This window comes from Jaculus jaculus, chromosome 2, assembly GCF_020740685.1.
Source record: "Jaculus jaculus isolate mJacJac1 chromosome 2, mJacJac1.mat.Y.cur, whole genome shotgun sequence".
Taxonomy (NCBI): domain Eukaryota; kingdom Metazoa; phylum Chordata; class Mammalia; order Rodentia; family Dipodidae; genus Jaculus; species Jaculus jaculus.
Window position 1 is genome coordinate 175,493,315 of NC_059103.1, and position 27,890 is coordinate 175,521,204.

The 27,890-nt window shown below is 38.3% G+C and overlaps 1 protein-coding gene across 2 annotated transcripts in view; it reads right to left on the bottom strand.

The window, feature by feature from the left end:
- The window catches only part of Lrp12 (LDL receptor related protein 12), an 89,389-nt gene that overhangs the window by 32,964 nt on the left and 28,535 nt on the right, over positions 1–27,890 (bottom strand). The window contains exon 2 of one of the 2 annotated variants that reach the window (XM_004663007.3): positions 8,711–8,767. The exons of the other annotated variant lie outside the window; for it this stretch is intronic. Coding sequence (XP_004663064.1) covers positions 8,711–8,767 — 57 coding nt within the window. The remainder of the gene's footprint in view (positions 1–8,710; positions 8,768–27,890) is intronic. 2 annotated transcript variants of the gene reach the window in all.

Below are 27,890 nucleotides of genomic sequence, written 5' to 3' on the forward strand. Positions count from 1 at the left end.
AACAAAGAGAAAGACAATAGGAAGGTATGAATGGGAATTTCAAGATACTTGGGCACTAGGAAAAGCTCAAACATAAGAATTCAGGGTATAGGAGAAAGAAAAGAATTTCACTCCAAAGGCATAGAAGGTGTTCTCAACAAAATCATAGAAGAAAACTTTCCTCAAATTAGGAAAGAGATGCCAGTGCAGATACAGGAATCATTTAGAACATCAAACAGACAAAACCTGGAAAGAATCCCTCTTTGTCATATTATAATTAAACTACCAAACATACAAACCAAAGAAAATCTATTACAAGCAGTTACAGAGAAAAATCAAGTCACATACAAAGGCAAGATCATCAAGATAACAGCAGATTACTCAACACAAACTTCAAAAGTCAGAAGGGCTTAGAATGATTGATGTATTCCAAGTTCTGAAAGATAACAACTGTCAACCAAAATTACTTTATCCTGCAAAGCTATCCATTCAAATAGATAGGGACATAAGGACATTCAACAACAAAACCAGGCTGAAGGACTATTTGAAGACAAAATCTGCTCTACAGAAAATAATTGAAAGGATCCTCCATGCAGAAGAGAAAGAAAAGCATACATATAAGGAACCTGGAAAAAAACAAACCATACTCAAATACTAGTTAATTCAAGAAAGCAAAGGTAAAACCAGAAGAACTACAAAACAAGAAAAATGCCAAAAATAAATATACACCTTTCAATAGTAACTCTTATTATCAACAGCCTCAATGCCCCAAGCAAAAGACATAGGTTTGCAGAATGGGTTAAAAAGCAGGATCCTTCAATTTTGTTGCCTCCAAGAAACTCAACATTCTACAAAAGATGGACATATCTTAGGGTGAAAGGTTGGAAAATGGTGTTTCAAGCAAGTGGACAATCAGGGGTGGCTATCCTAATATCTGACAGGGTAGACTTCAGACCAACATTAGTTAGGAAAGATAAGGAAGGCCACTTTATATTGATGAAAGGAACACTCCAACTGGAGGACATTACAATCCTAAACATACATGCACCTAGCATGGGGGCTCCCAATTTCATCAAACAAATGCTATTAAAACTAAGGTCACAGATTACACCAAACACAGTTGTAGTGGATGACTTTAATATTCCACTCTCATCAATTGACACGTCATCCCAGCAGAAAATAAACAGATGCACCTGGATGAAATAAGGTCACAGAACAAATGAACCTAACAGATATATAAAGGACATTTCATCCAAATGCTGCAGAATATACATTCTTTGCAGCAGAACATGGAACATTCTCTAAAATAGACCATATATTAGGACACAAAGCAAATGTTAACAACTACAGGATAACTGAAATAATTCCTTGCACTCTATCTGATCACAATGGGATCAAACTACAAATCAATAGGAAGAAAAGCTATAGTCCATACACAAAATCATGGAAACTAAACAATACACTACTAACTGATGAATGGGTCAATGAAGAAATCAAGAAGGAAATCAAAATATGCATAGAGTCGAATGAAAATGAGAACACAACATATCAAAACCTTTGGGACACAATGAAAGCAGTCCTAAAAGGGAAATTTATAGCTTTAAAGTGCCTATATTAAGAAATTAGGTCATAAGTAAACAACTTAATGCTTTACCTTAAGGCCTTGGCAAAAAGAACAAGGCAAACCAAAAATCAGTAGATGGGAAGAAATAAAAAAGATTAGAGCAGAAATTAATGAGATAGAAACCAAAAAAGCAATCCAAAGAATCAATGAAACAAAGAGTTGGCTCTTTGAAAGGATTAAAAAAGATTGATAAACCCTTATCAAATCTGACCACAAGAAAAAGAGAAGAGACAAAAATTAATAAAATTAGAGATGAAAAAGGCACCATCACAACAGATAACCAGAGAAATACAAAATAGTCACAGGGACATATTATAAGAACATACACTCCACTAAGTTTGAAAATCTGAAAGTAATGGATGATTTCCTTGATTTATATGACCTCACTTGAATCAAACCAAGATAAGATTAGCCTTTAAATAGACCTATAACAAGTATGAAGATCCAAGCAGTATTAAAAATAAAATCTCCCAACTAAACAAAGTCCAGGCCAAGATAGATTCACTGGTGAATTTTACTAGACCTTCATGGAAGAACTAACACCAATGCTTCTTAAACTTTTCCATAAAATAGAAATGGAAGGAATCCTACCAAACTCCTTCTACAAAGCTAGCATCACCCTAATAGCAAAACCAGACAAAGATAGAACAAAAAAAAGAAAAAGAAAATTATAGGCTAATCTTCCTCATGAACACAGATTCAAAAATTCTCAATAAAATATTGGCAAACAGAATACAAGATGATATCAGAAAGATCATTCACCCCAACCAAGTGGGCTTTATCCTACAGATGCAGGGATGGTTCAATATACGCAAATTGATGTATGTAATACATTATATAAATGGATTAAAGGACAAAAATCACATGCTCTTCTCATTAGATGCAGAAAAAGCATTGACAAAAACCCAATATCCCTTCATGGTAAAAGTCCTACAACTACTGGGAATAGAAGGAACACATCTCTATATAATAAAGGCTATTATGAAAAACCTACAGCCAGCATAATACTAAATGGAGAAAAAATTGAAGCTTTTCCACTAAAATCAGGAACAAGAAAAGAGTGTCCACTGTCCCCACTTTTACTTAATATAGTACTGGAAGTCTTAGTCATAGCAATAAGGCAAGAAAGACACGTAAGAGGGATACAAATTGGAAAGGAAGAGACCAAGTTATCATTATTTGCAGATGACATGATTCTATACATAAAGGATCCTAAAGACTTTACCAGAAAACTGTTAGAGCTGATAAACACTTATAGTCATGTAGCAGGATACAAAATAAATGCACAGAAATCAGTAGCCTTCCTATATGCTAATAATACACAGAGGATGAAATCACAGAATCACTCCCACACAAGTGCAGCAAAACAAAACAAAGAAAAAAAGTACCCTGGAATAAAATTAACCAAGGAAATGCTGAATCTCTACAATGAAAACTTTAAAATACTCATGCAAGAAATTGCAGAAGACACTAGGAAATTCTTCTCTCTCCATACAGAAGAATTAAGTCCAGATGGATTAAAGACCTTAACATCAGACCTGAAACTCTGAAACTGCTAGAAGAAAAGTAGGGGAAACCCTTCAACATATTGGTCTTGGCAAAGACTTTCTGAATATAACCTCAATTGCTCAGGCAATAAAGCCACATATTGATTGCTGTTTTCCATTAGAGATTTTTCCAAGGCTAGTTCTCCATTTTTTTTTCCCCCTGAGATAGGGTCCCACTCTAGCCCAGGTTGACCAGGAATTCACTATGTAGTCTCAGGGTGGCCTCAAGCTAATGGTGACCCTCCCACCTCTTCCTCCTGAGTGTTGGGATAAAAGGTGTGCACTACCATGCCTGGCGCAGTTCTCCATTTTGATCAGCAATGAAGGGATCCTAATTCTACTGATGATGGAAGGGTTTTAGAAATCTTATGTAGAGGAAGCTGGGGGTGGTGGCACACAACTTTAATCCCAGTACTTGGGAGGCAAAGGTAGGAGAATTGCCATGAGTTTGAGGCCAACTTGAGAATACAGAGTGAACTCCAGGTCAGCCTAGGCTAGAGTGCAACCCTACCTCAGGGAAAAAAAAGAAAAAGAAATCTTATGTAGATAGAAGACATCTGAAAGTGTTGATATGACAGATTTCAGATTTTTGTATTTAAGATGCCCAATCAATACATTTTAAGTAATTATTCAAAAATTTTCAAAATCTGAAACCTAACTAGTTCCAAATATTTCATTTAAGGGATAGCATTACATTCTTAATGGTCAAAGAAAGCATGCAATGAATTGGTATACCCAAAAGTACCTTTTGAGACATTTATTTATTGTTTCATGGTGTAATACAGGTCAGTTTTATATGCTATTCTTCATAGAAGAATGATTTTATATGACTAACCTCAGGAAAGAAAAAATATTAATAAGGTTTCACTGACCTCTAAAGTAGAATATTATTGATGCATAAACCTACTTAATTAAAACAGAATTTAATATGGGATGTATTGCCTTATATTAAAGTCCTCACACCAGTATTTCACAGTGGAAATGTAGATGCAAAAAGGGTCTTTGATGAAGTAATAAAGATAGAATTGAGTCACATGGGTATGTCCCTTTTCAACATGATGGTGTTCTTTTCAGAAGAATTCGAAGAACAGATGCACACAGACTGAATTACAGAAGATACAGTAAGAAGATGACCAAGTAAAAAACAGAGAGAAAATGTAGAAGCAAAGAAATTTATTCTGATAACGTCGTATTTTGGACTTCAAGCCTCAAGGCTATGATAAAATCAATTAATGTTGTTTAGATTATGATGTTCTGATATGGAAGCCATGAAAATTAATATGTGCTTATAAATATGTCTGTAACTCTTAAGGGGGAAAAGATTAAAATAAACAAAAGATATTTATATATGTTAAAGAGTTGAATTTCTACTGACATCTTTTAGACAGAAATTTATTTAAAAGCAGTATCAGTGTTCAAGATCTTGGTAGAAGCTAATCTCACACAGCTAAAAATAAGTATAACCTAATTCTGATGAGTTCCTGAGAAGTTTACAATTGGAGGAGATACTGGGTTTTCAAGTTTCTGTAACTTCCCATACTCCATACTAATCTATAGACTCAACCCATAATGCTTTGCAAATTATTAACACTTATTATAAAATCATACATGGTAAGAAAATCCATTCAGAGAGCTGGACCAAGTACAGTGTAATGTAACTGAGCATAAAAGTTCATAGAGATGAATTTAGCTTCCATACTGCAACTAACCCTTAATAAACTACCACTTTGTGAATGTTGGTATAGTATCTACCAAAAGAGTCACAATTATCTGGAAAAGATTAAGACACTCCTGTTCTGATTACACATCTATATCATCTTCACCTGTCAAGCAAAACATCATTCACCAAAGACTGAATGTTGAGAAATAGGTATTTACTTATTTATTTTGAGGCATGTCCAACAGATTGGCCTTTTTATTAGACAGAAAGAAAGAAGAGAGAGAGAGAAAGAGAATTGGCATGCTAGAGCCTCCAGCCAGTGCAACTGAACTCCAGATGTGTTTGCCACCTTGTGCAATTGTGTCACCTTGTGCATCTGGCTTATGTGGGATCTGTAGAGTTGAATGAGTCCTTAGGCTTTGCAGACAAGTGCCTTAACCACTAGGCCATCTCTCCAGCCCCCAACCATTTTATTTGAAGTCAATCACAATATTATAAAACAATAACATTTTAGATATTGAAAAAATACATATATATTTTTTGGTTTTTCGAGGTAGGGTCTCACTCTGGTCCAGGCTGACCTGAATTCACTATGTAGTGTCAGAGTGGCCTTGAACTCACGGCGATCCTCCTACCTCTGCCTCCCGAGTGCTGGGATTAAAGGCGTACGCCACCACGCCCGGCTCTATTTTTATAAAGGTATATTGTGGCTATAAGTCTGCAATAGGCTCATTACTGCTATTTAAATTATATTTATAAGCCTAAAGATAATTTCTGAGCTATAATTTCCAATACAGTAGATATTAACATTAATAGCTGAGTATACCTATAATTGGAGCACTTGGTTGGCTAAGGCAGGAGGACTGAGAGGTCTAGACTATCCTGAGCTACACAGTGAGACCTTATCTCAAAAAAATAGTCAGGCTGAATGAGGTGGCATATACTTGGAATCCCAACACTCAGGAGTTAAAAGCAGGAGGGTTGGGAGTTCAAGGCCAGCCTCACCTACATAGCAAGTATAAAGCAAGCCTGAGCTACATGAGACCATGTCTCAATGTTCCACAAACAATAAAACTGACAACAATCATAGGGCTGGGGATACCCAGCTCAATGACAGAACCCTTGCCTAGTGTGCTCAAATATTTGAACCACATCACTGCTAAAAACAAACAAACAAAATTCTTCAAAACCCTTATGTATTGCATTCAGTCTCTTCTTAAAATTCATGTTGAAGACCTATTCTCAATGTGATTGTATTTGGAGACAAAGCCTTAAAAACTGGTGGTTTCTAATAGTGACTTGGATCAGGAAGACGCAACTCCCATTAATGGCTGGCTAGCAACTCAGCTTTGTTTGAGAAAAGGTTCCCTGAAAAAGAATGTCAATTCCATGTCAAACTTTTATGGTAAGAACTTAATGATTTGTTCTTTACACCAAAGAGGTTGTCAGAGGGCAGCAGTTTGACTATCAGACCTTTCCCTGCACCCAACAGCAGTGGTGCCCAGGAGTGATACTAGGTAACTGTCCTTGGCAAGGCGAAGGCCCCAGGGGAACCAGCTTTGCTGTCTCCATGGCTCTGAGTCCAGGGGGGCTGCGAGTGACACCACTGCAAGTGCAACGGCAGCCCAGACACTCTTGCTGGGGCTACAGCAGCTGCCCCTCCATAGCTCCTTACATCTGGCATGAAGAAAGCCACAGCTGTTGTGCAAATCTCCCTGCGGTTCAAGGAACTTGGATAACAGCCACTACCAGGAGGAGAGTTTACACCAACCACCGAGAGTCAAGAGGTCTTCATTCCAGGAGCAGGAAATGCTGCACCTGACTTGGTTGTCACTCTGCTTAGGGAGACCTTGCTTCAACCGTAACAGCTTCAGAGGAACCTTAGATGACTCTGTTCACAGCTAATCCAAATGACCCCTCATATGACCTTTGATCTTCTCACAGCTGTCCTCAATCTGGTCCAAGAGGAGCACCGCCACCACCCGTGACAGGCAGTGCATGAGATTCACTAACTGATTATTTAAGTAGCAGCTTCCTACTGTCCCCAGGAAACTTCCCTCGACTGCACTGCACTCTCTGGTGCTGTATCCTAGGCTCCAATATAGCCCATCCAAGCTTCCATGGTCTAGCTGGGCTCTTGGCAATGGGTAGGGCAGGATGAGCAGGTAAGCATGAAGAAGAGCCATCCCCATGACTGCCAAGCCCAGGCACAGCCCATGGCTGGAGAGTTCTGGGCGCAACCAGCATCAGAAACTGTGGAAGAGTTGAAAACGTTCCAGAAAGCCACTAAAGATTATTACCTCTGACTACACCACGCAGTTGTACTAAGAACTGAGGGTCCTGACACCCCAAGTTCAGAGTTCTAAACTGATACTCGAGGCTGAGAGTTACTGACCCGACCCTAAGAGTTATAGCTTGCCTAATCACAACTTCCCTCTGAACAGAGCACAAGAACTCTCAGCTAACAGGTCATGATGGTTAAGGTGTCCACAGAAGAGGAAGAGCCCTAATCTGCTTCTCTGTACTCTCACAGGCCAGTGAGGCCGTAGCACATATGCTACTGAGGAAGAGAGGCCTTGCCAGGATCCAACTCTGCCAGTACATTGGTTTTAGACTTCTAGCTTCCAGAACAGCAAGGAAATTGCTATCTGTTTCTTAAACCAGCCAGTGGTATTCAGTTATAGCAGGCTAAAAGAACTAGCACAGGCATCTAATATATATATATATATATTTTACTTGAAAGGTGTTCTGAGAGCAAAAATTTTGAAAACTTGTAAATCAGACAACAAACCTTTGGTAGTAAGAATTAAAATTTTTGTACAATATTCCTATTCTAACTCTGGAAAGTAATCACAATTATCATTAGTTATTCAGATTAGGAAGAAAATGGAGACAAGGTGATCTTGAAAACTTTGTTTTTACTCGAGGTATACCATTATAAACCACTTGTATGCAAAGGAAAAATGTGAAAGAATTAACACTACCACAATTTTTCTTTGACAAATGTATGAACTAACCCTTAGATTAGTGATAACTTTTTAAATACAAAGTCAGACACAAAACAAAACAGTATACTTTTAGTCTCGCTTTAAGTGAGGAAAATAGCCAAACATATTACAAAATTTATAATCACATCAATGGACTGATAAACACATCAAGCGCACTTTTCATCTACATAAAACTTACTAAGAATATAGGGTAATAGTAAATGATTAACAATACTTATTAATAATAAGAAACCTTACTTCAGCACATGAAACAATAATTTTGGAGTTCCTAATAACTACAGTTGATAAAGCAAAAATGGTAACAAAGCTGTGGAAGCTTCCAATAATGACAATTGTTAACAGTAATGGGACTTTAAGTAAGTTACAAAAACTTGGTGAATGGAAAAATGCATTATCTCAATTGTCTCTCAAAGACACAAGAATGCTACTGGGTTGCTTTTAGTAGCAAACACACTGTGCACTCAAGCACAGCAGTTTATGTAGAGTACTACTCTAATGTAAAAAAAAACAAACACAATGCTTAACTTCTAAGGCTCTAACTCCTTGGGATAGCATTCAAAATTGCATTTTAATAAATTTCATTTCACATAACTTTGTATGAAAAGAAAATACTAATTGAACTTGAGCTAACTTTTCCCTTGGTTTAATATTCTTATGAAAAAAATAATTATATAGTCTGTTTGGAAAAGTATAATCAATCCATGGGCATGCAAGTATCATTTTTATCTTATGAGAATTTCTCCATGTTCCAGTTACTTCATTCCTTATTACATGCTGCAAAAAGCAGTAATAATTTTTATAGCCAAATATCACTTCATAAGATACCAGGTGGTTTTCAATATTTACCATATAAGTCATGCATGAAATTTAAACATTACAAAAAATGACTTACCAGTTGACACTCCTGAAATATGCACATTTTCAGAATGTTCTGCAAGAGCACCAGTTCCTAAAATTAAACATAATAACAAACTAATTTCCAACATAAAATTTACAAAGAAATTTCAGCTCCTTCTTTAAAAGAAACTATAACAGAACTTTTAACATTCAGAAACAAGTTTCTTGCAATAATCTTCAAAAAATTGCTAAGAAACTCGAAACCACCCAGCAGTAAGGAAGACAAAATATTTTGGAAGTCACAATAGAGTGAGACTTAAAGGCCAAATATATATCTAATGCCCCAAATCATTTTTATTAAATATTCATCAATGAGGAGCTCAGCACTACTGCCAGAACAGAAGGACCACTTTATGGTAGCATTCTTCTAGAGCACAGCTCATCAGCCACCGATTAATGATATGGACACAAATGCTAATACTTAAAATGTATTTTTCATTGTCTTTCAACCTGTTCTCACCAGCAGCTCTAAGAGATTTCAGCAGGGTCAGAATTAAATCCCACTGTGAAGACCTGGATTTTCTACACCTCATTGTTCAGAGGTGAGCACATGAAGCTTTCAGTAATTTACTGAATATCGCCTAATAAAAGTATGGTTTTAAAAGGCTCTGATTAAAAGTACAAAGGATATTTATTCCCTCAAATTCATGCAACTAGAGTCCCTTCAGCTATTCATTTCTAAAATGTTTTTATTTTATTATAAATTATTTCCATCTACTGCCTCTACCCTTCTATTCATGTGGTAGGGACTATTCCAAGTCTTAAACATGTGAGGCAAATGCTCTGCCATATGCTTTATTGCCAGTTATTTCTTGTACAAATTGCTCATGACTTCTGAAATTTTTTTTATTTCTCTCCCCATTAGCTGGTCTAGCATGAGGGTCAAGAGCTGAGCAGAGAACAAATTATCCCTGGAGTGGGATGGGGCAAGGAAGCTGGTGTGAGGTGCTCAGAAAGCAAAGGCAGAGTTCATTCCTGTCTTCAAGAAGAGAAAGCAGCAAGATCATAGCTACTAATGTGCACTACGGTCACACCTGCATGACTGTTGTTTCCTGCTCAGCAACCTCCACCGCACTTGGCAGTGGGAGAACAGTCTCTTTACTGGGCATACCACTTTTTGTACAGTTCTACAACAAAGCAGATGCTCAAATAGCTGACAGATGAATATGTGGGGGATGCTCCGATAGTTAAAACTGGATCATGCCAATTAGGCCCTGCATACAGTACCTAGCACAAAACACTGAATAGACAGTAATTTTTGTAACTGGGTAAAGTGTATTATTATGACTATTAAAGAATAAAATAATACTAACAAAACCCCATTGTTAGTCTAACTACAACTATGCCTTTAAAAATAAAAAGAACTACTATGTTTCTCTCAATTAAGAATGATATTATAGAACAAATGAAACAGAAGTGTAGCCATATTAATTATATGGGTCAACCTAGTTATATTTATTTGTTAAGAACTGTTATGTTACTCACATAAAGCACAATTCTTTTTCCCAGCAATATTAAATCCTACATATGTAGAACTGAAACTATTGGAATTATTCTACCAATTTCTTTCTTTTCTTTTCATTTTAGGGAACAGGAGAGAGAGAGAGAGAGAGAGAGAGAGAGAGAGAGGAGGAGGATAGAGAATTGGCAGAGAGAGAATTGGGGTGCCAGGGCCTCAGCCACTGAAATTGAACTCCAGACACTTATGCTACCTAGTGGGCATGTGCAACCTTGCACTTGACTCACCTTTGTGCGTCTGGCTAATGTGGGATCTGGAGAATAGAACATTGGTCCTTAGGCTTAGCAGGCAAGCACCTTTACCACTAAGCCATCTCTTCAGCCCTCTATCCATTTCTTTACCACACACAACTTATTATTTTTTAATATTTTTTTCATTTTATTTATTTAAGAGAGCAAGTGAGAGAGACAGACAGGGAGAGAGAGAATGGGCATGTCAGGGCCTCTAGCCACTGCAAACAAACTCCAAATGTATTCACCATCTTGTGTATCTGGCTTATGTGGGTCCTAGGGAAATGAACCTGCATCTTTAGGCTTTGCAGGCACACATCTTAACCACTAAGCCATCTCTCCAGCCCCAACTTATTTTTTAAAAAAGATATCAGAAACAAAAACACATTCAATAAAACAACTAATATGGTTTGTCAAAGACCAGTATAAACTGTCCCAGTCACTGCTATTCACAAGTCCAACAGTGCTTGGATCCTTGAGAATGTAATAGAAATGCCCAGTGTCCCTTTACACTCCAGGTTACTGAAGCAGGTTTAACCCTCTCCCAGGTCCAAGAACACCTCAGACATATAAATTTGCACACACACACTACCTTCCAGTGACTTCACATTCTTCCTTGGGATACAGACATGAACTTTACATAAGTAGACAGGGGGCAAGAAGTGTGTATAATTAGGCAGTCTGGCAAAGACTTAGCACATTTATCAGCTATGCCTTAAGAACTTTAGTTCTTACATTAAAAAAAAACACAACAGAACAGAATGACAAAAGAAGCAAGAAAGTGGGATGTAAAGATCATAAATTTAAGCATTCTTTTGATGCCATGTCTTTACACAAATGAGTAAACCAAATCTTAAGGGAAGTAGTTTAACTAAGGTTTATGAATAAATATAGCAGTGCTAGGGCTTCATTCCAAGAAGCCTAGAACCAGAACTCACTCTATCACCACTCTAGAGCTGAGTTCCTCCAGCTGTATATTTTCTAGTTTATTCTTCATCTGCTTGCACTCAAAACTATAGAAGAGTACTAAATTAGGACTCCTCTCTTTTAAAATGATTTATTTATTTACTTACTTATGAGAGGAAAAAATGAACATACCAGAACCTCTAGCTACTGCAAACAAACTCCAGAAGCATGTGCCACCATGTACATCTGGCTTATGTGGGTTCTGGAGAGTTGAATCTGGGTCCTTATGCTTCACAGGCAAGCAACTTAACTGGTAAGCCATCTCTCCAGCCCAGGACTCCTCTTAGTAGTTAGTAAGGGTGGGGGGAAAACAGTCATACAAAGATATTTCCTGCATATGAATATTGTAATTTATCGGTTCCTCTTCTCAATCCAGATTAAATTTCCTCTGCATTTCACCAATTGTCTCTAATTGATGGATTGGGATGGAGGGCTGAGCCTAGGTTGTTGGGGCTTCTGAACTGGGGCTTTTACAATAAACCTCCAGTTTGCAGTGGTAAGAGACCCAGTCTAAAAGAAGGCAGATCTTAAGACACCTTGGTGTTTTCCTCTAACCACCACATTTTCACCATGGCAAGCACACGTGTACACTCACACAAACACACTGAATTTTTTTTAAAAAGAATTTCTTGTCAAAAACACCAGTTAGGGGCTGGAGAGATGGCTTAGCGGTTAAACGCTTGCCTGTGAAGCCTAAGGACCCCGGTTCGAGGCTTGGTTCCCCAGGTCCCACGTTAGCCAGATGCACAAGGGGGCGCACGTGTCTGGAGTTCGTTTGCAGAGGCTGGAAGCCCTGGTGCGCCCATTCTCTCTCTCTCCCTCAATCTTTCTCTCTGTGTCTGTCGCTCTCAAATAAATAAAAAAAATATTTAAAAAAACAAAACAAACAAAAAAAAAAAACACCAGTTAGGGCTGAAGAGATGGCTTAGCAGTTAAGGTGCTTGTCTGCAAAGCCAAAGGACTCTGGTTTGATTCCTTAGGACCCATATAGGCCAAATGTACAAAGTGGTGCTGCATATGGAATTCACTTGTAGTAGCAGGTGGCCCTGGCATGCCCATTCTCTCCAAGCCCCATCTGCCTCTTTCTCTATCTCCCTCAAGTAAGTAATAATGAAATCTTAAAAACAAAAAAAACACCAGTTATATAAACCCCTCTCTAGTGGCAGAAATCACATTAGCAACATCATATGACAAGGTTGAAAAACTTGTAATGGGAATGAACTTTTGGAGGTGCTGAAATGTTCTTTATCTTGATTGGGATGTGTTACATGGTGTGGTGGTTTGATTAGATGGCTCCCAATATATTCAATTTTTTATTTGTTTGTAGTTTGCATCTGCAGACACCTGGCTGGAGGCAGTATCACTGGGTGGATCTTTAGGTGTGGTGGTAGGTTTCAGATTTCAATCTAAAGATATGCAAAGTGTGCCTAGCTGGAGTTCCTGAAGTGTGCTGTGCTGTATGGCTTTTGGCTTTTTGGCTTGTGCTTCTCTCTCTCTGTGCTTGGTCCTGTGAAGGCAGGCCAGCTTCTTCTGCCATTATGGAACTTCCCCCAGATCTGTAAGCTTCAATAAATATCCCTTCCTCCATAACTGTCTGGAAGTTCATCTCAGTGAACCTGAAGCTGTCTGCTACACATGGGTATACATATTGGGCAAAAATTCACCAAAATGGGTCAGCAAAAAGAGTGCATTTTATTTTATGCAAGTTTTACCTCTATAACGTTAATTTTTCAAAAAAGTAAAGTATTAGGGTAGATAGGATGGATTTCAGACCAGATTTGATTCAGATACCTGTAATTATGTTGCTCATATGCGTTAGTCTAGTCATCTAACAAGCTGGACACAGCAGACACAGACAGCACACCCAGAGGAAGAGTGTGCTGTGTCCCCTCATTTCCTTCACATTCGTTGTGTTCACAACTGCTCAAGTCATGCTGCAGCAGGCAAACACAAGGGCAACCTGGTGGCCCAGGGTACAGGGTACTTCCTTGTAGCTGCTTCTTCCCAGAAGTGCAACAGCCAGACCCTCTTCTGGGATAATTTGTGTACAGTGACATTCTGGTAGAAGATATGAAAAAGGAATCTCGGACTGGTATTGGGCCACAAGGGCAGTGAAGACCAATCTCTCCTTGAAGGGACTACACAGGACAAACCCCTTTTCACCATCTCATGTGTTGGCACAATGGGATGTACATACATTTAAAAATTTCAAGACGCACAGGCTTATATATGTGTAGATTGTCAAAAGTTGTTTAACAGCCCGTCTATCAACCAGAGTAAGACTCTACCCCGTTTCCACACCTGGGGCCTGGCCCCTCCCTCCGCCTAAACTCATACAAGGAAACACAGGATAGAACTCAGGGTCCTGGAGCCACCTATTTATTCATGCCTGCTCCTGCCCTGTGTAATGTATCCTAGCCTTGTACTCTCACCGTTGGTACTACTCCATGGCTTATATACAATTAGTTGTTTAAGACACAAAGAATGTGGGCATTACATCATGGACACTCACATACCCCTTCAGTAACAACATTACTGTTACAGTCAGGTTCACAATGCTGGCACAAAACAAAACAAAACAAACAAAACAAAACAAAACAAAAACAAAAACAAAAACAAAAACAAAAACCAAGAGCAACTTGTGGGGGAAAAAGGTTTATTTTGGCTTACAGACTCAAGGGGAAGCTCCCTGATGGCAGGGGAAAATCATAGCATGCACAGAGGGTGGACATCACCTCCTGGGAAAGATCAGGTGGACAATAGCAACAGGAGAGTGTGCCAAACACTGGCAAGAGGAAGCTGGCTAAATACCCATTAGCCCACTAATGGAGGCTTCAACTCCCAATTGCCACCAGCTGAGGACCTAGAATTCAGAACATGTAAATTTATGCAGGACACCTGAATCAAATCACCACATTCTTCCACCCCAGACTCCTTAAACAGATAACTAAGCATGATAAAAAATACAATGTATTCAGTCCATCTTTAAAAGTTCCCACAGTTATCAATCCTAATGATGTTCATACATCCCCATAGTCTAAGATTTTTTAACTGAGCCATAAGACCAACCCCACCCTTTCCCCCCAAAACCCATAATGGCACAGGATAAACATTCACACTACAAAAATTGTCACTGGACAGAGCAAAAAGATATTCAACCAATATGAGATTTAAGCAGGGCAAACATCAAACTCTGTAGCTCCAAGTCCAATAATTCTACTCAGTTACAAGTTTTCAAGTCCAACAATTCTAACCAGTGACAAGTCAGTCTCTAGAGTTCCAATTCCACCCCTCCAGCTATACTACTCAGAGTCCTAGAAAACTTCATCCGGGGCTGGCAGCTTTCTTGGCAGCCATCCCACGGTCCTGACATCTCTATTGGATCTCCACTGCAACCCAGGGTTCATCCTCATGGCTCCATGGGATCTCTATACAGGCAGTCCAATAAGCCTACTTCACACTGCCCATGGCCATTTCCAAATAACAAAACCATGTTGTAAATTCAATAACCTTCTCTTTCCTGCATTTCTCATACTCCATAATATCAGGCGGGGTGCCAATTTGTTAATCTAGAGGGGCATAAAGCAGACTTTGAAGAATAGGATATCCCTTCAGCATTCAGGGCCCTTCAAAAGACTCTGCATTCTTCCTATTGTCCCAATGTAGGTCAACTGGCCCAATCTCAAAGTTTATAATCTCCCATTCAATTGCAGCTAAACAGACAGAAGTTTTGACCCATACTCTCTGTTTCATTGATTTTTTTTTTTTTTGTATTTTCTTCTTTCTTGGTTTGGTTTCTATTTCATTAATTTCTGTTCTAATCTCTATTATTTTGTCCCATCTACTGAGTCTTGGTTTGCCTTGTTGTTTTTCCAACGCCTTAAGGTGAAGCATTAAGTTGTTTACTTGCAACCTTTCTAATTTTTCAATGTTGGCACTTAAAACTATAAATTTCCCTCTTAAGACTGCCCTCACTGTATCCCAAAGGTTTTGGTATGTTGTGTTCTCATTATTATTTGATTCTATGATTCCTTTTTGATTTCTTCAATGACCCAATTCAATGACTGTTTAGTTGCCATGATTTTGTGTATGCTTTGTAATTTTTTTCTTGTTGCTGATTTGTAGTTTAATCGCATTGTGATCAGAGTACAATAAATCAGTTCAAGTTTCCTGTATTTGTTAAGATTTGCTTTGTGCCCTAATATATGGTCTATTTTAGAGAATGTCTCATGTGCTGCTGAGAAAAATGTGTATTCTGCAGCATTTGGATAAATGTTCTGTAGATTATCTGTTAGGTCCATTTTTCCATGACATCATTTAATCCAGATGAGTCTCTTGTTTATTTTTTGCCAGTATGCCCTGTCAATTGATGACAGTGGGGTATTTAAATCACCCACTACAACTGTGCTTGGTGTTATCTGTGACCTTAAGTCTAATAGTGTTTGATGAAATTAGGTATGTTTAGAATTGTAATGCCCTCTTGTTGACTTTTTCCTTTAATCAATATAAAGTGACCTTTTTTAGCTTTCCTCACTAATGTTGATTTGAAGTCTATTCTGTCAGATATTAGGATAGCAACACCTGCTTATTTCCGAGGCCCATTTGCTTGAAATATCATTTCCCATCCTTTCACTGTAAGATACTGTCTGTCTTTTATGGAGGTAAGTCTGCAAGCCTGTGTCTTGGTTGGAGCATTGAGGCCACGGATATTAAGATTTATTATTGAAAGGTTTGTAATTATTCTTGCCACTCTTCTTGTTTTGTAGTGCTTCTTGTTTTCTTCTTACTCTCTTGTATTGTTATTTGAATATGGTTTATTTTTGCCTGTTTCCTCATGTATATGCGTGAAAGATCCCCTCAAGTATTTTCTGTAGAGCTGGCTTAGTGGTCATATATTCCTTTAGCCTGTTTTTGTTGTGGAATGTCCTTATTTCTCCATCAATTTGGATGGATAGCTTTGCTGGATAGAGTATACTTGGTTGACAGTTGTTGTTTTTCAGAACTTGGAATACATCATTCAAGCCACTCTGGCTTTTAAAGTTTGTGTTGAGTAATCTGCTGTTATCCTGAAGAGCTTGCCTTTATAAGTCACTTGCTTTTTCTCTCTAACTGCTTTCAATATATTTTCTTTGGTTTGCATGTTTGGTAGTGTAATTATAACATGGCGAGGACAGGTTCTTTCCAGGTTTTGTCTATTTGGTGTTCTAAAAGCTTCCTGGATCTGCAATGGCATCTCTTTCTCAATTTAAGGGGAAATTTCTTCTATGATTTTGTTGCAAACACCTACTATGCATTTGAAGTGAAATTCTTTTCCTTCTACTACACCCTGGATTCTTGTTTGATTTTTATTTCATAGTGTCCTGCATATCTTGAAATTCCCATTCATACCTTCCTATTAGCTTGTCTTTCTCTTTGTTGGACTGTACTGTATCTGCCATGTAGTCTTCCACTTTAGAAATTCTGTTCTCTTCTTCATCCATTCTATTACTGGAACTTTCTATAGAGATTTTTTTATTTGACTTACTGTGTTTTTCATTTCTAGTATTTCTGATTGGTTTTTATTCAATATTTCTATTTCCTTACTCATGTCTTGTACTGACCTCCTTATTTCCTTACATTGGTTTCCTGTGTCTTCTTTGATTCCACTGATTTCTTCTTTGATGTTTTGAAGATAGTTATAATCATCTTCTTTTGAAATCTGTCATAGGCATTTCATCTAAATCAGTCTCACTGGTGGTCATTTCCCATGGATTTATAATTTTTGGTGGAACTATATCATCTTGATTTTTGGTGTTTTTTTGTATAGTAATGTAAGATTTTTTTTTTATCTTGGGTTAATTTGATGCAGTATTCTTCGATGTGTAAATCTCACACTACATATTTTCCAGGTAGGAGCTTAATATGCCAAGTGTGCTCTTAAATGATTCTCAGAGTAACAGCAAAAGTGACCCTAGGGGGCTGGAGAGATGGCTTAGCAGTTAAGCGCTTGCCTGTGAAGCTTAAGGACCCCGGTTCGAGGCTCGGTTCCCCAGGTCCCACGTTAGCCAGATGCACAAGGGGGTGCACGCGTCTGGAGTTCGTTTGCAGAGGCTGGAAGCCCTGGCGCGCCCATTCTCTCTCTCTCCCTCTATCTGTCTTTCTCTCTGTGTCTGTTGCTCTCAAATAAATAAATAAATAAAAATTTAAAAAAATTAAAAAAAAAGTGACCCTAGGTGTTGGCTTTGCATGCTATGTGAGTATTCTAGTAGGCTGAGTGCAGCACAATACAAGCAGAATCTGAAGTTCAACTGAACAATATACACATTCAATCACAGAATCACTCACAATCAAACCAGCATGGAGTATTGATGTAAGAATGGGCATTAAACAGATTATCTACAAGGACAAAGTCCCTAAGGATGTGTGTTGCCCCATACCCTTAATCCTGTATACTGGGAGGCTGATATTTCGGGTATGTAAAGGGTTCCAGGTTAGCCTGGGGTTGAGTGAGACCCTACCCCCACAAATGACAGAAGAAAAGACAAAGGCACTATAAATCAAGATGCAACAAAGGACAACCCCAAAATATATTAAGAGGGGCAAATCTGTCCATCCATCAGACTTAACACATAACTTGTTCTGACATGGAAAGTGTGATTAGCACTTCCAATGCAGGCCTATACAACAGGCTTTTTTGGCAGGTGTAAGTAAGTCCTGTTACCTTTTGTGATGGCTTTGGTCTCAGCTATGCAGTGTGTCCTCTTGGGTCCCTCTTTACTGCTCTGTGGCCTCAGGTCAGCTGGCTGGGTTAGTGGCTGCTCGGAATGCCTGTGCTATGTGCTGTGTAGCTGAGTTCTTTTCCCCAGGTCTTTGGTGGTTGCAGCACTGGTGGTTGGGGGAGGAGAGGCTGTGGAGTGTGCCTGAAATTGTACTGGAGCTGTGTGGCTGGTCCCCATGGTCCTCTTCCTCACAAGCCACTCAGCTGGTCCCTGCTCTCTTCCCCTTCAGGTTTCTTGAGTTTGCAAGGAGGCTGGTATGAGTGGGAAAATCTCCTCAGGTGGTTACTTCTGTGGCTCAGGCAGCCTGGCAGCCAGGTGGGCCTACACCACTGCTGGAGCTGTTTCTATGGTCTCCAAAAGTTCTGGGTCTCTCTTACTTCTCTACTATGGTTGATAATTTCTTATATACCCTCACTTTTTAGTAAAAGAGTGAATTTTGTTGTTTTTCTGCTTATCCACCCCCACTTTGGTATGGTTTTGGTATGGCTCCTATGCAGCCATCTTATTGGAGTCTAGAGCACTTTTCATTTCCACATGAAGTTCCAAATCCATAGGGTCCACACAGTTCAGGCTCCTTTTTAGAAAAAAAAAATTATTTATTTACTTATTTGAGAGAGAGAGAGAGAGAGAGAGAAAGAAGATGAAGAGGAAGAAAAAGGAGGAGGAGAAGCAGCAGCAGCAGCAAGAGAGAGAGAGGATGTGTATTCAAGGCCTCTAGCCACCACAAACAAACTCCAGACACATGTGCATCTGGCTTACGTGGGTAATGGGGAATTGAACCTGGGTCCTTAGAGCTCACAGGCAAGTGCCTTAACTACTAAGCCATCTCTCTAACCCTCAGTCTCCTTTTCAATTTCAATTTCCTTTACTCTTCTACACACACATTGCTCTTCCATCTTCTTTGTAAAGCAACAAGCAAATCTCCTGTTGTTGTTCTATCTTCACTTAGCAAATTTTCGAGAAATGTCAAGGCTTACTTAAGTGTGAACTCAGCTACAAAGCTCCTGGAGATCTCCGTAAGGAGAAAAGACAATTTAAAGCTCCCATGTCAGCAGTTTGAATCCTTTAATCAACTAATAAGACTCCAGCATTGACCAGTAATAGCTGCTAGCATCAGAAAAAACGAGACACTGAGACATATGTCCCTCCTAATGGATGAACACACCCCCAAAGGATAACAACATTCACTAAGCCTCCATGGAACACAGCACTAATCAGACTGTCCTAGTTTGCTGTTTGTGCACATTACACAAATATAAAATGGCTTTGCTTTTCTACAATGTAATATTGATATAATACCAGTAGTTAAGTGTTATTAAATTTATATTTAAATAATTGGACATTAGAGACTAATGAAAAAAAATCATTTTTTTTATTTGAGAGCAACAAAGAGAGTGAGTATGGGCATGCTAGGGTCTCTTGCCACTACAAATGAACCCCAGATGCATGCACAACTCATACATCTGGCTCAATAGGGGTACTGGGGAATTGAACCCAGGCCAGCAGTCTTTGCAAGAAAGTGCTTTAACCACTAAACTATCTCCCAAGCTTGACACCAAGCATTCCTCAAGGGACTTTGCCATGTGTTTGGGGGAAAGATATATTTTTGTTTACATGTGTTCTAGTTGTATCATGTTAGATGGAATTGTGACCTTGTTGTCTTCATTTGGAAATTAAGCACAACATAAGGAAATAAGGTTAGGTGTCATGTTGACAAGGGGTAGACTTGTGATGATTAAGTTCTGTTGTCAACTTGATCAGAGTAGGAATCAAGAGAACCACCTCTTGCCTCTTGGGCAGATCTGAGAGTCTGTTTCCAGGAAGGATTAACTGAGGGAGAAGTCTTTTCTTCAGAATGGGTGGCGCTTTAAGTGGTGGACTATGTAAAGAAACTCCCAGAGAACACAGTTACTGTTTCCTCTGGCTACTGATGGGTGCTTTCTCCCTGGCTGCCCTCACTATTCATTCCTACATGCATCTATCCTGTTGTACCCTGTTGTAACTATCCTTCATGTACACTGGAGTGAGTTACATCAACCTTCCACTGTGGACTGAAGACCAGTGGCTCTTCAGGAATCCTCCAGGCCTTCTGTGCCAGACTGTGACTGTTAAGGCATTCAGCTTTGTGGAATGAGCAGCTACTGGATTCCTTAAAGCTCAACTTGCAGGCAGCTATTGCTGTACCTCCCAGCCTGCATATCCTATAAACTAATCCAATAAACCTCCTGTACAATACATAGTCATTCTAGTGGTTCTGTTCCTTTAGAGAACTCTGACTAACATGAATGTAAGTTTTAATCCAATTGTTTCTTTAATAAGGTTTAGGAAAAACTAATAATAAACCAATAACATTCATATGTACAAAAAAATTAAATCACCCTTGTCTTTTAGAGATATACTCTAAAATGGACAAAAACAAGTGATGTTTAGTGTTTTCTTCAAAACATGGGAGAAGAAAAATGTACTAGGGCCATGAATGGGCCAAGAGATCAGCGTTGTGTTGGTGGGGCCTAGGTTCTAGGTACATGTATGGGGTTCATTGTCTACTATCTTCTTTTATGCAAATATTTGCAAATCGCCAGTACAGGTAATATAAAAATAATTTTAAATTCTGATAGTGGATTATACTTATTATATGGCATAGAAAAAAATTCTACATTTCAGATTTGTGCAAATGACTTAAAACATATCTTAGGGTCAGTTTTTACAAAGTATTATTTCAATCTCTCAGTATTGTAATCTGATTTCTTAAAAACGCAAATTATGTAAAATAAAACATTTCTCATAATTTATTATAGCTTTAATGTCATTCTAATTTAGTTTTATGAAGTAACTGGAAGAAGCCTCAGAGATAATACATGTTAAACTACCTGAGAAGATGACAACATGAGCATTCTCAAATCCCTGGTCCTAGAATCCTCAAATCTGACATGCTGTAACCTGATCATCACCTTTTATTTGTGAAGATGTGTATGTGTACATATGTGTGAGTATATACATACTAAAGGCCAGAAAAATACATATTTATTCTTTTTTAAAATTTTTGTTTATTTTTATTTATTTAAGAGAGAGAGAGAGAGAATGGGCATGCCAGGGCTTCCAGCCACTGCAAACGAACTCCAGATGCATGCACCCCCCTGTGCATCTGGCTAACGTGGGTCCTGGGGAATCAAGCCTCGAACCGGGGTCCTTAGGCTTCACAGGTAAGCGCTTAACCACTACGCCATCTCTCCAGCCCTATTCTTCTTCTTAATGCAGCTTTTACATCTAAATTCTTACACAGACCGCTAGGAAGACCACTGGAGAGTGGAAGGCCCACTGCTGGGTGACACATACGCAGGCCTAGAATCTAGAATCAATGTGTACGGAGTGGTTACTTCCTCATTTCTCAAAACTACAGTGTAGTCTTGTCTCTCTCTTAAATGAGGTCCTGTGGATTAGCCCTCATCTAAGTCTGGTATCCTTATAAGAGAAAGAGACACTGGAGACCTCTCTCCATGTGCTCAAAAGAGGCCATGGGAGGACACAGTAAGAAGGACTGCAAACCAAAAGGGATGCCTTACCATGCCAACTCTGGTGGCACCTTGCTTGACTTACAGAATCCAGAACTGTGAGAAAACAAGTGTTGATTGCTTAAGTCATTCTGTCTGTGATATTTTGATCTGGTGATCGAAAAAAACTAATGCGTACACTTTTCCCAGGCATAGCTGGATCAAAGAATCCATTGAAAATGTAAATGGAATTCTGCACATTATAGTGAAGAAAGGCCTTCTAGTACCTTACAAATACCTAAAATGATATAACCCATAGAAAAGTGAAAGATTAGAATTTCCTGTTTTATTTAATTACTGATATTCTAAAATTGGTATTTCCATAACTTTTCAAAATGCAACCATTCATCACAGACATTTTACGAACTGGCCAGAATCTACTTGCCACTCAAAATAATAGAAATGAATATTTAAAACGTGGTTTTTTTAATTGGAAAAGGCATGAAATTTTAAACCATATTCTCAACATGCATTTGGGAGTTCAATGTTTTTGTGGTTAGGCCTCATATAGTATCACCTTAGTGAGCTTTTATGTTTGAAATACCTTTAAAACAAACGCAAAATGGCAATTAAACTATTCAACATACAAATACTATAAACACAAGTTCTCAGTAATCAGACAGAATGAATCACATCCTTTAAAAACATGCAAAGCTCTCTATGACTTGTACTGCTGAGCATCTCAGTGAGTGTTCATACAGCTGGAAATAATTTTTTATACTAAAATTAGTGTGAACCACTGGTATATAACTAAGTGATTTCTACCCAAATTCCTGTGAAATGTAAGGTTTCAGAATTCCAGGAAAAATATACATGTATACCTTTTATATTAAGAACTTTACTGGGACATTATTTGATATATCATGAATCTTTTTTAAAGTGTACAACCCAGTGATTTTGTAGTACATTTAGTAAGAATAAGGGATTCAGTGGTGGGAGTGTTAGGTGGACAGAGTGGGTGGTGGGAGGGGTTTATGATCATGGCATATTGTCTATACATAAAGAGACTGTCAATAAAACATCAAAAAAAGAAGTTAGTGGGTTGAAGAGCTGACTCAGCAATTAAAGGTGCTTGCTTGCAAAGTCTGATGGCCTGGGATAGATTCTTCAGTACCCATGAAAAGCCAGATACACAAGGTGGTGGTGCATGCATCTGAAGTTCATTTGTAGAGGCCCGGCAAATCCATACTCACAGTCTCTTTCTCTCTCTCTCTCTCTCTCTCTCTCTCTCTCTCTCTGTCTCTCGTATAAAGAAAACTGTGTGTTTTTAAAGAAGTTATACAATCAACACCATTATCTAATTACCTAATAATCTTCATCATCCCCTAAAGAATTTTGCACTCATTTTTCCATTCTACTCTCAGCCCCCAGCACCAACTCACCTGGCATGTGCCAGTATGGATTTGCCTATTCTGGTCATTTCAAACACATGGGCATATATGGTACGTGACCTTTTGTGCCTACCACTTTCAACCAGCATTTTGCTTTCATACTTCATCTGTGCTGTAGCTCACCCTCTATATTCCCTACTTATGGATGAATATTCCATTATTGGGCATAAGCATTCTGTTTATGTGTTCACCAGATGGCAGACAGGGTAGTTTCTACTTTTTGAGAGGTCATGTTTTCAACTATCCCACTATATGCATACAGTAGAACTGGTGAGTCTTGTGGTAACCCCATGTTTACTGTTCTGAGGAAATAGCAAACTGTTTTCCAAGTTGTTGTATAAATTTATTTTGTAGTTATCTTCTCACTGCTGGAAAAAAAAAAAAAAAAACACTTGACTAAAACCAGTTTATTGGAGGAAGGGTTTGTTTTGGCTTATAGTCATGAGGGGAAGTTTCATGACAGGGGAAGATAGTAGAGCAGAGCGTGGGCATCACTTCTTGCCATAGCAGCTGGCAAGAAGAAGCAACAGAGTGGACTCTGGAGCTATAACACCCCAAAACCCACACTCAGCAATGCACCTCCTATCGCATGGGCACCTCTCCCAAATGGCCATGAGCTGGGGAGCAAGCATTCAGAATACATAAAACCGTAGGGGATATTACACATTCAAACTACCACACTTTACAGTCCCACTGGCAAAGTATGAAGGTTCAGTTTCCTCATAAACTTGGCAGTATTTGTGACTGTCCATTTATTTAGCCATTCTACTGGGTGTAAAGTGGTATTTCCTGACTTTGATTGGCATTTCTCTAATGGAAAATGATGCTGAGGTTCTTTTTTATACATTTACAAGCCATTTGCGGATATTCTTTTGAGAAATGTCCTTCTAAATTCTTCCCCTTATTAACTGGCTATTCTGGCTTCATTGTTGATCTGTAAGAATTCTTCATACATTGTAGATATTAACTTCATGGCCATATGTATGATGTACAAATATTTTCTCCTCTTCTATATTTTGATTTTTCATTTTTTGATGGTATCCTTTGAAGCACAAATATTTTGAGACAGTCCAACTTTCCTATTATTTTTATTTCTTGGTGCTTTGAAATAGCTTATAATCCTATGCTAGATTTTGTTTGCTAACCCTTTCTTTTGTGATTTTTACATCCATATAAATAAGAAAATTGATTTATCTTTTCTGATACATGGGTAATAAAATAATAAAAATGAGCTGGGAAGTTTGTTAAAAATATATGAGTAAACTGGGCATGGGGGCACACGCCTTTAATTCCAGTACTCAGGAGGAAGACGTAGGAGTTTGAGGCCACCCTGAGACTACATAGTGAATTTCAGGTCAGCCTGAGCTACAGTGAGATCCTACCTCAAAAAAAGAAGAAAAAAAGAAAAAAGAAAAAATATATTTGTGTATAGGGCTCTGGCTTAGCTGTTGAGGCACATGCCTGTGAAGCCTAAGGACCCTAGTTCGATTCTCCAGGTCCCACGTATGCACATGGTGGCTCATGCACCTGGAGTTCGTTTTCAGTGGCTAGAGGCCCTGGTGTGCCCATCCTCACTCACTCCCCCTTTCTCTGTGTCTAATAAATAAATAAATAAAATCTTTAAAATATATATGTGTGTACATGTATTTTACATGTATGTGTAAAAACATGTGTATATTACACACACGCACATATCCACAAGCCAGATGCTGTTACTTACGTTGTAAGGAAGTGATTTTAAGTACATATTTCAGAATGTTATTTTACTTCTATTTTTTTAATAAGCTAACCTTTATAGTTTACTGAAAGGCAGGTAGCCTGTTTACTGACTTCATTACCACATTTCTCAAGAGTGGTTAGTGGTGTCCTTTACTCAAACTCTGTACCAATTATAGTACCCAAATTGGTAAATCTGGCACATGATCACCTTACTAGAAAATAAAAAGTAACTAACATATAAAGCAACTTTACTTTTTCTTTCTTTTTTAGCAATAGGCAAATCTTTCATATTGTGGCCTATAATTGGGACTGGGACTAGGATTGACACTGGACAGTAAGAGAAACCTAGTGGCTACAATGTTGGGAGCCTTATATCAACACCACTGTATTAATTTTTGATGAAAATGAAATACAGAGAAAAGGAAAAGTTACTGTTTTGGAAATGAGCTTAAAGATAAAACTGATATTCCAATTTCATCTATTTCAAGAATGCTATATGATGAATTCTGAAAAACATAAACAGTACTACAACCACCACTATATTAAGGCAGAACATGGCCATGACCCAAGAAAGCTCTCTGGTACTTTGCAGTCAATCCCATTCCTCACCCTAAAACCTGACAACCACTGATCATAGTCAACATTTAATAACTATTATGCACTGTACTGAACTTGAGATATATTATTTATTCTGCCTCCTGAAGTTGTACAGCTATCATTATCTTCATGTTACAGACAAGGAACATAACCCATGGTAAAGGCACTCCCAATCCTAATCTACTTAATTTTAACATTAAGAGTTTTCAACTAAGATTAATGAATTATTGGCTTCTACAAGATACAACCCTCAATAAAGAGAAGTAACCTACACAAGAAGTTCCCTATAAAAGGTACAGAAAGCTTAATTCTAAAACCATAGGCTCTGGCTGGTAAGTCTCAAGGCCAGAATTGGGTTAACTCCCATAGTGAGCTGTTGATCAGGAAGACCCATGTTCTCAAAACAATGCACAACATTACCAAAGTACTTGGATACCTGCTAGAACTAAAAGGTAAGACTACCTGCTAAAGACACCACAGCCTGCAGCCAGGAATGTATCTAGAGGTTAAAAAAGTCTACCCAATCATCTTTTATATATAGTAAAAAACACAACAGCAGATATAGGATGCAAAATAAGAAAATACTGGGTTAAATCAGAAAAAAACATGCAGATATTACTGATGATGATTTTCACAATTCAGTAGTTTTCTTAAGTATACTGTAAAAACAGACTGACTTAAATTTGATTCCTATATACTACTTTTAAATGTCATTTTTCTACATCCTAGCATATTAAAAGTCACTTCTGTTTTCATTAAGTTGTGATAAATGCCAAAATGTTGTTAGTGATGTCAACAATAATAAGATATAGCCACATGCGAGTCTTGATCTCATGCATAAGAATATTCTAAGTGATCTGATGCTAAAGACAAGGGCATTCCTGAATTTTTTAAAGAAAATGTTGGAATTGTGTAGCTACAGAATTTAATAGTTTTGCTTTCTATACATATATTCAAGCCATGTCAATTTTAAAAGGAATATATATTTTACAATTCAAACATAGAGGTGTATGAAGAATGAAAGCTAATCACTTCTATTCCTTTTCCTGTGTTGAGGACAGGAGTAGGAATGTGGGTTACAATGTTCATAATTATAAATTTACATATTTTTCTACATGTTTAGCTTGACTATTTTGTAGATCTCTGGCCAGAAAGTATGAAGCCATCACAGTATTCTACTGACAGAGAGGCTCTACCATGGGAGCAAAGAGCATATCAAGTTTAAGATTACTCTGGATCCTAGAGTCATTCATTCATCAGCCCTCTTGCTTTATCTTCAGAACATTCTTCTTTTCTGGTTCCTTTTTCTCCTCTTATATATTTAGTTCTTCTGCATTACAACAAAACACAACTTATAGTTATACATCCCTCTTCCCTATTTGGTCTTTCTTTTCTCAGCCCTAGTTTATTTTTTTTTTTGTCATTGTATTAGCCAAAGTTCATTTCTGGCTAGTAGCTGGAGACCCTGGCATGGCAATGTTCTCTTTCTCTCTCTCTCTCTGATTACAAAAAACAAACAAACAAACAAACAAAAATTTAACTTCAAAAGTATCAACTTCTAATCCAGTTTCTGAGAGCTGGGAAAACAATGTAACTATGGGGAACAGGACCATGATTTAAATTCACTAAACAGGCAATGCTAATTGCCCAACTTTAATAAAGTTAATATAGTTCCTACTCCCTTATCCCTTACCCAGCAACCTTAATCAATACCCTCACTAAATTACTTCTCTTGCCCACTACTCAGGGATCATCAGATGTTCTGTCCTTTCTAGAAACTCTCCTTCTGGTATACACGTTGTTATGTTGGAATCTCCAATATCTCCCAAAGACTTATGTTTTGAACACTTTACCTCCAGTTTGTGGTGTTACTTTAAAGGTTATAGAGACTTTAGGAGGTGGGCCTGGCTGGTAGAAACAGATTCCTAGGAGTGGGCCTATGAAAGTTATAATCCCCTTGGTTCTGGCCTAGCTCTGTTTCCTGATTCCCTGTGACATGGACAGCATTAGTTCATTCCTGCTATCATGAATGGAGGCATTACTGCATTTTCCCCATTACAATGCACTGGACCCCACTGAAACCGTGAACTCAAAATAAACATTTCCTCCCTTAAGTTGCTCCTGTCAGGTATTGTCAGTGACGAGAAACACAACTAATACAGAAAATTGGTACCAAGAGTAAGGTTATTGCTATGATAAACCTGATCATGTTCTTAGGTCTTTGGAAGTGGTTTGCAGGAGGAATGTGGAAGAGTTTTGAAATAAATGTTAAAAAGGATATAGGGGCTGGCGAGATGGCTTAGCAGTTAGAGTACTTGCCTGCAAGGCCAAAGTACCCAGGTTCAGCTCCTCAGGACCCATGTAAGCCAGATGCACAAGGTGGCACATACATCTATAGTTCATTTGCAGTGACTAGAGGCCCTGGAGTGCCCATTCTCTCTTTC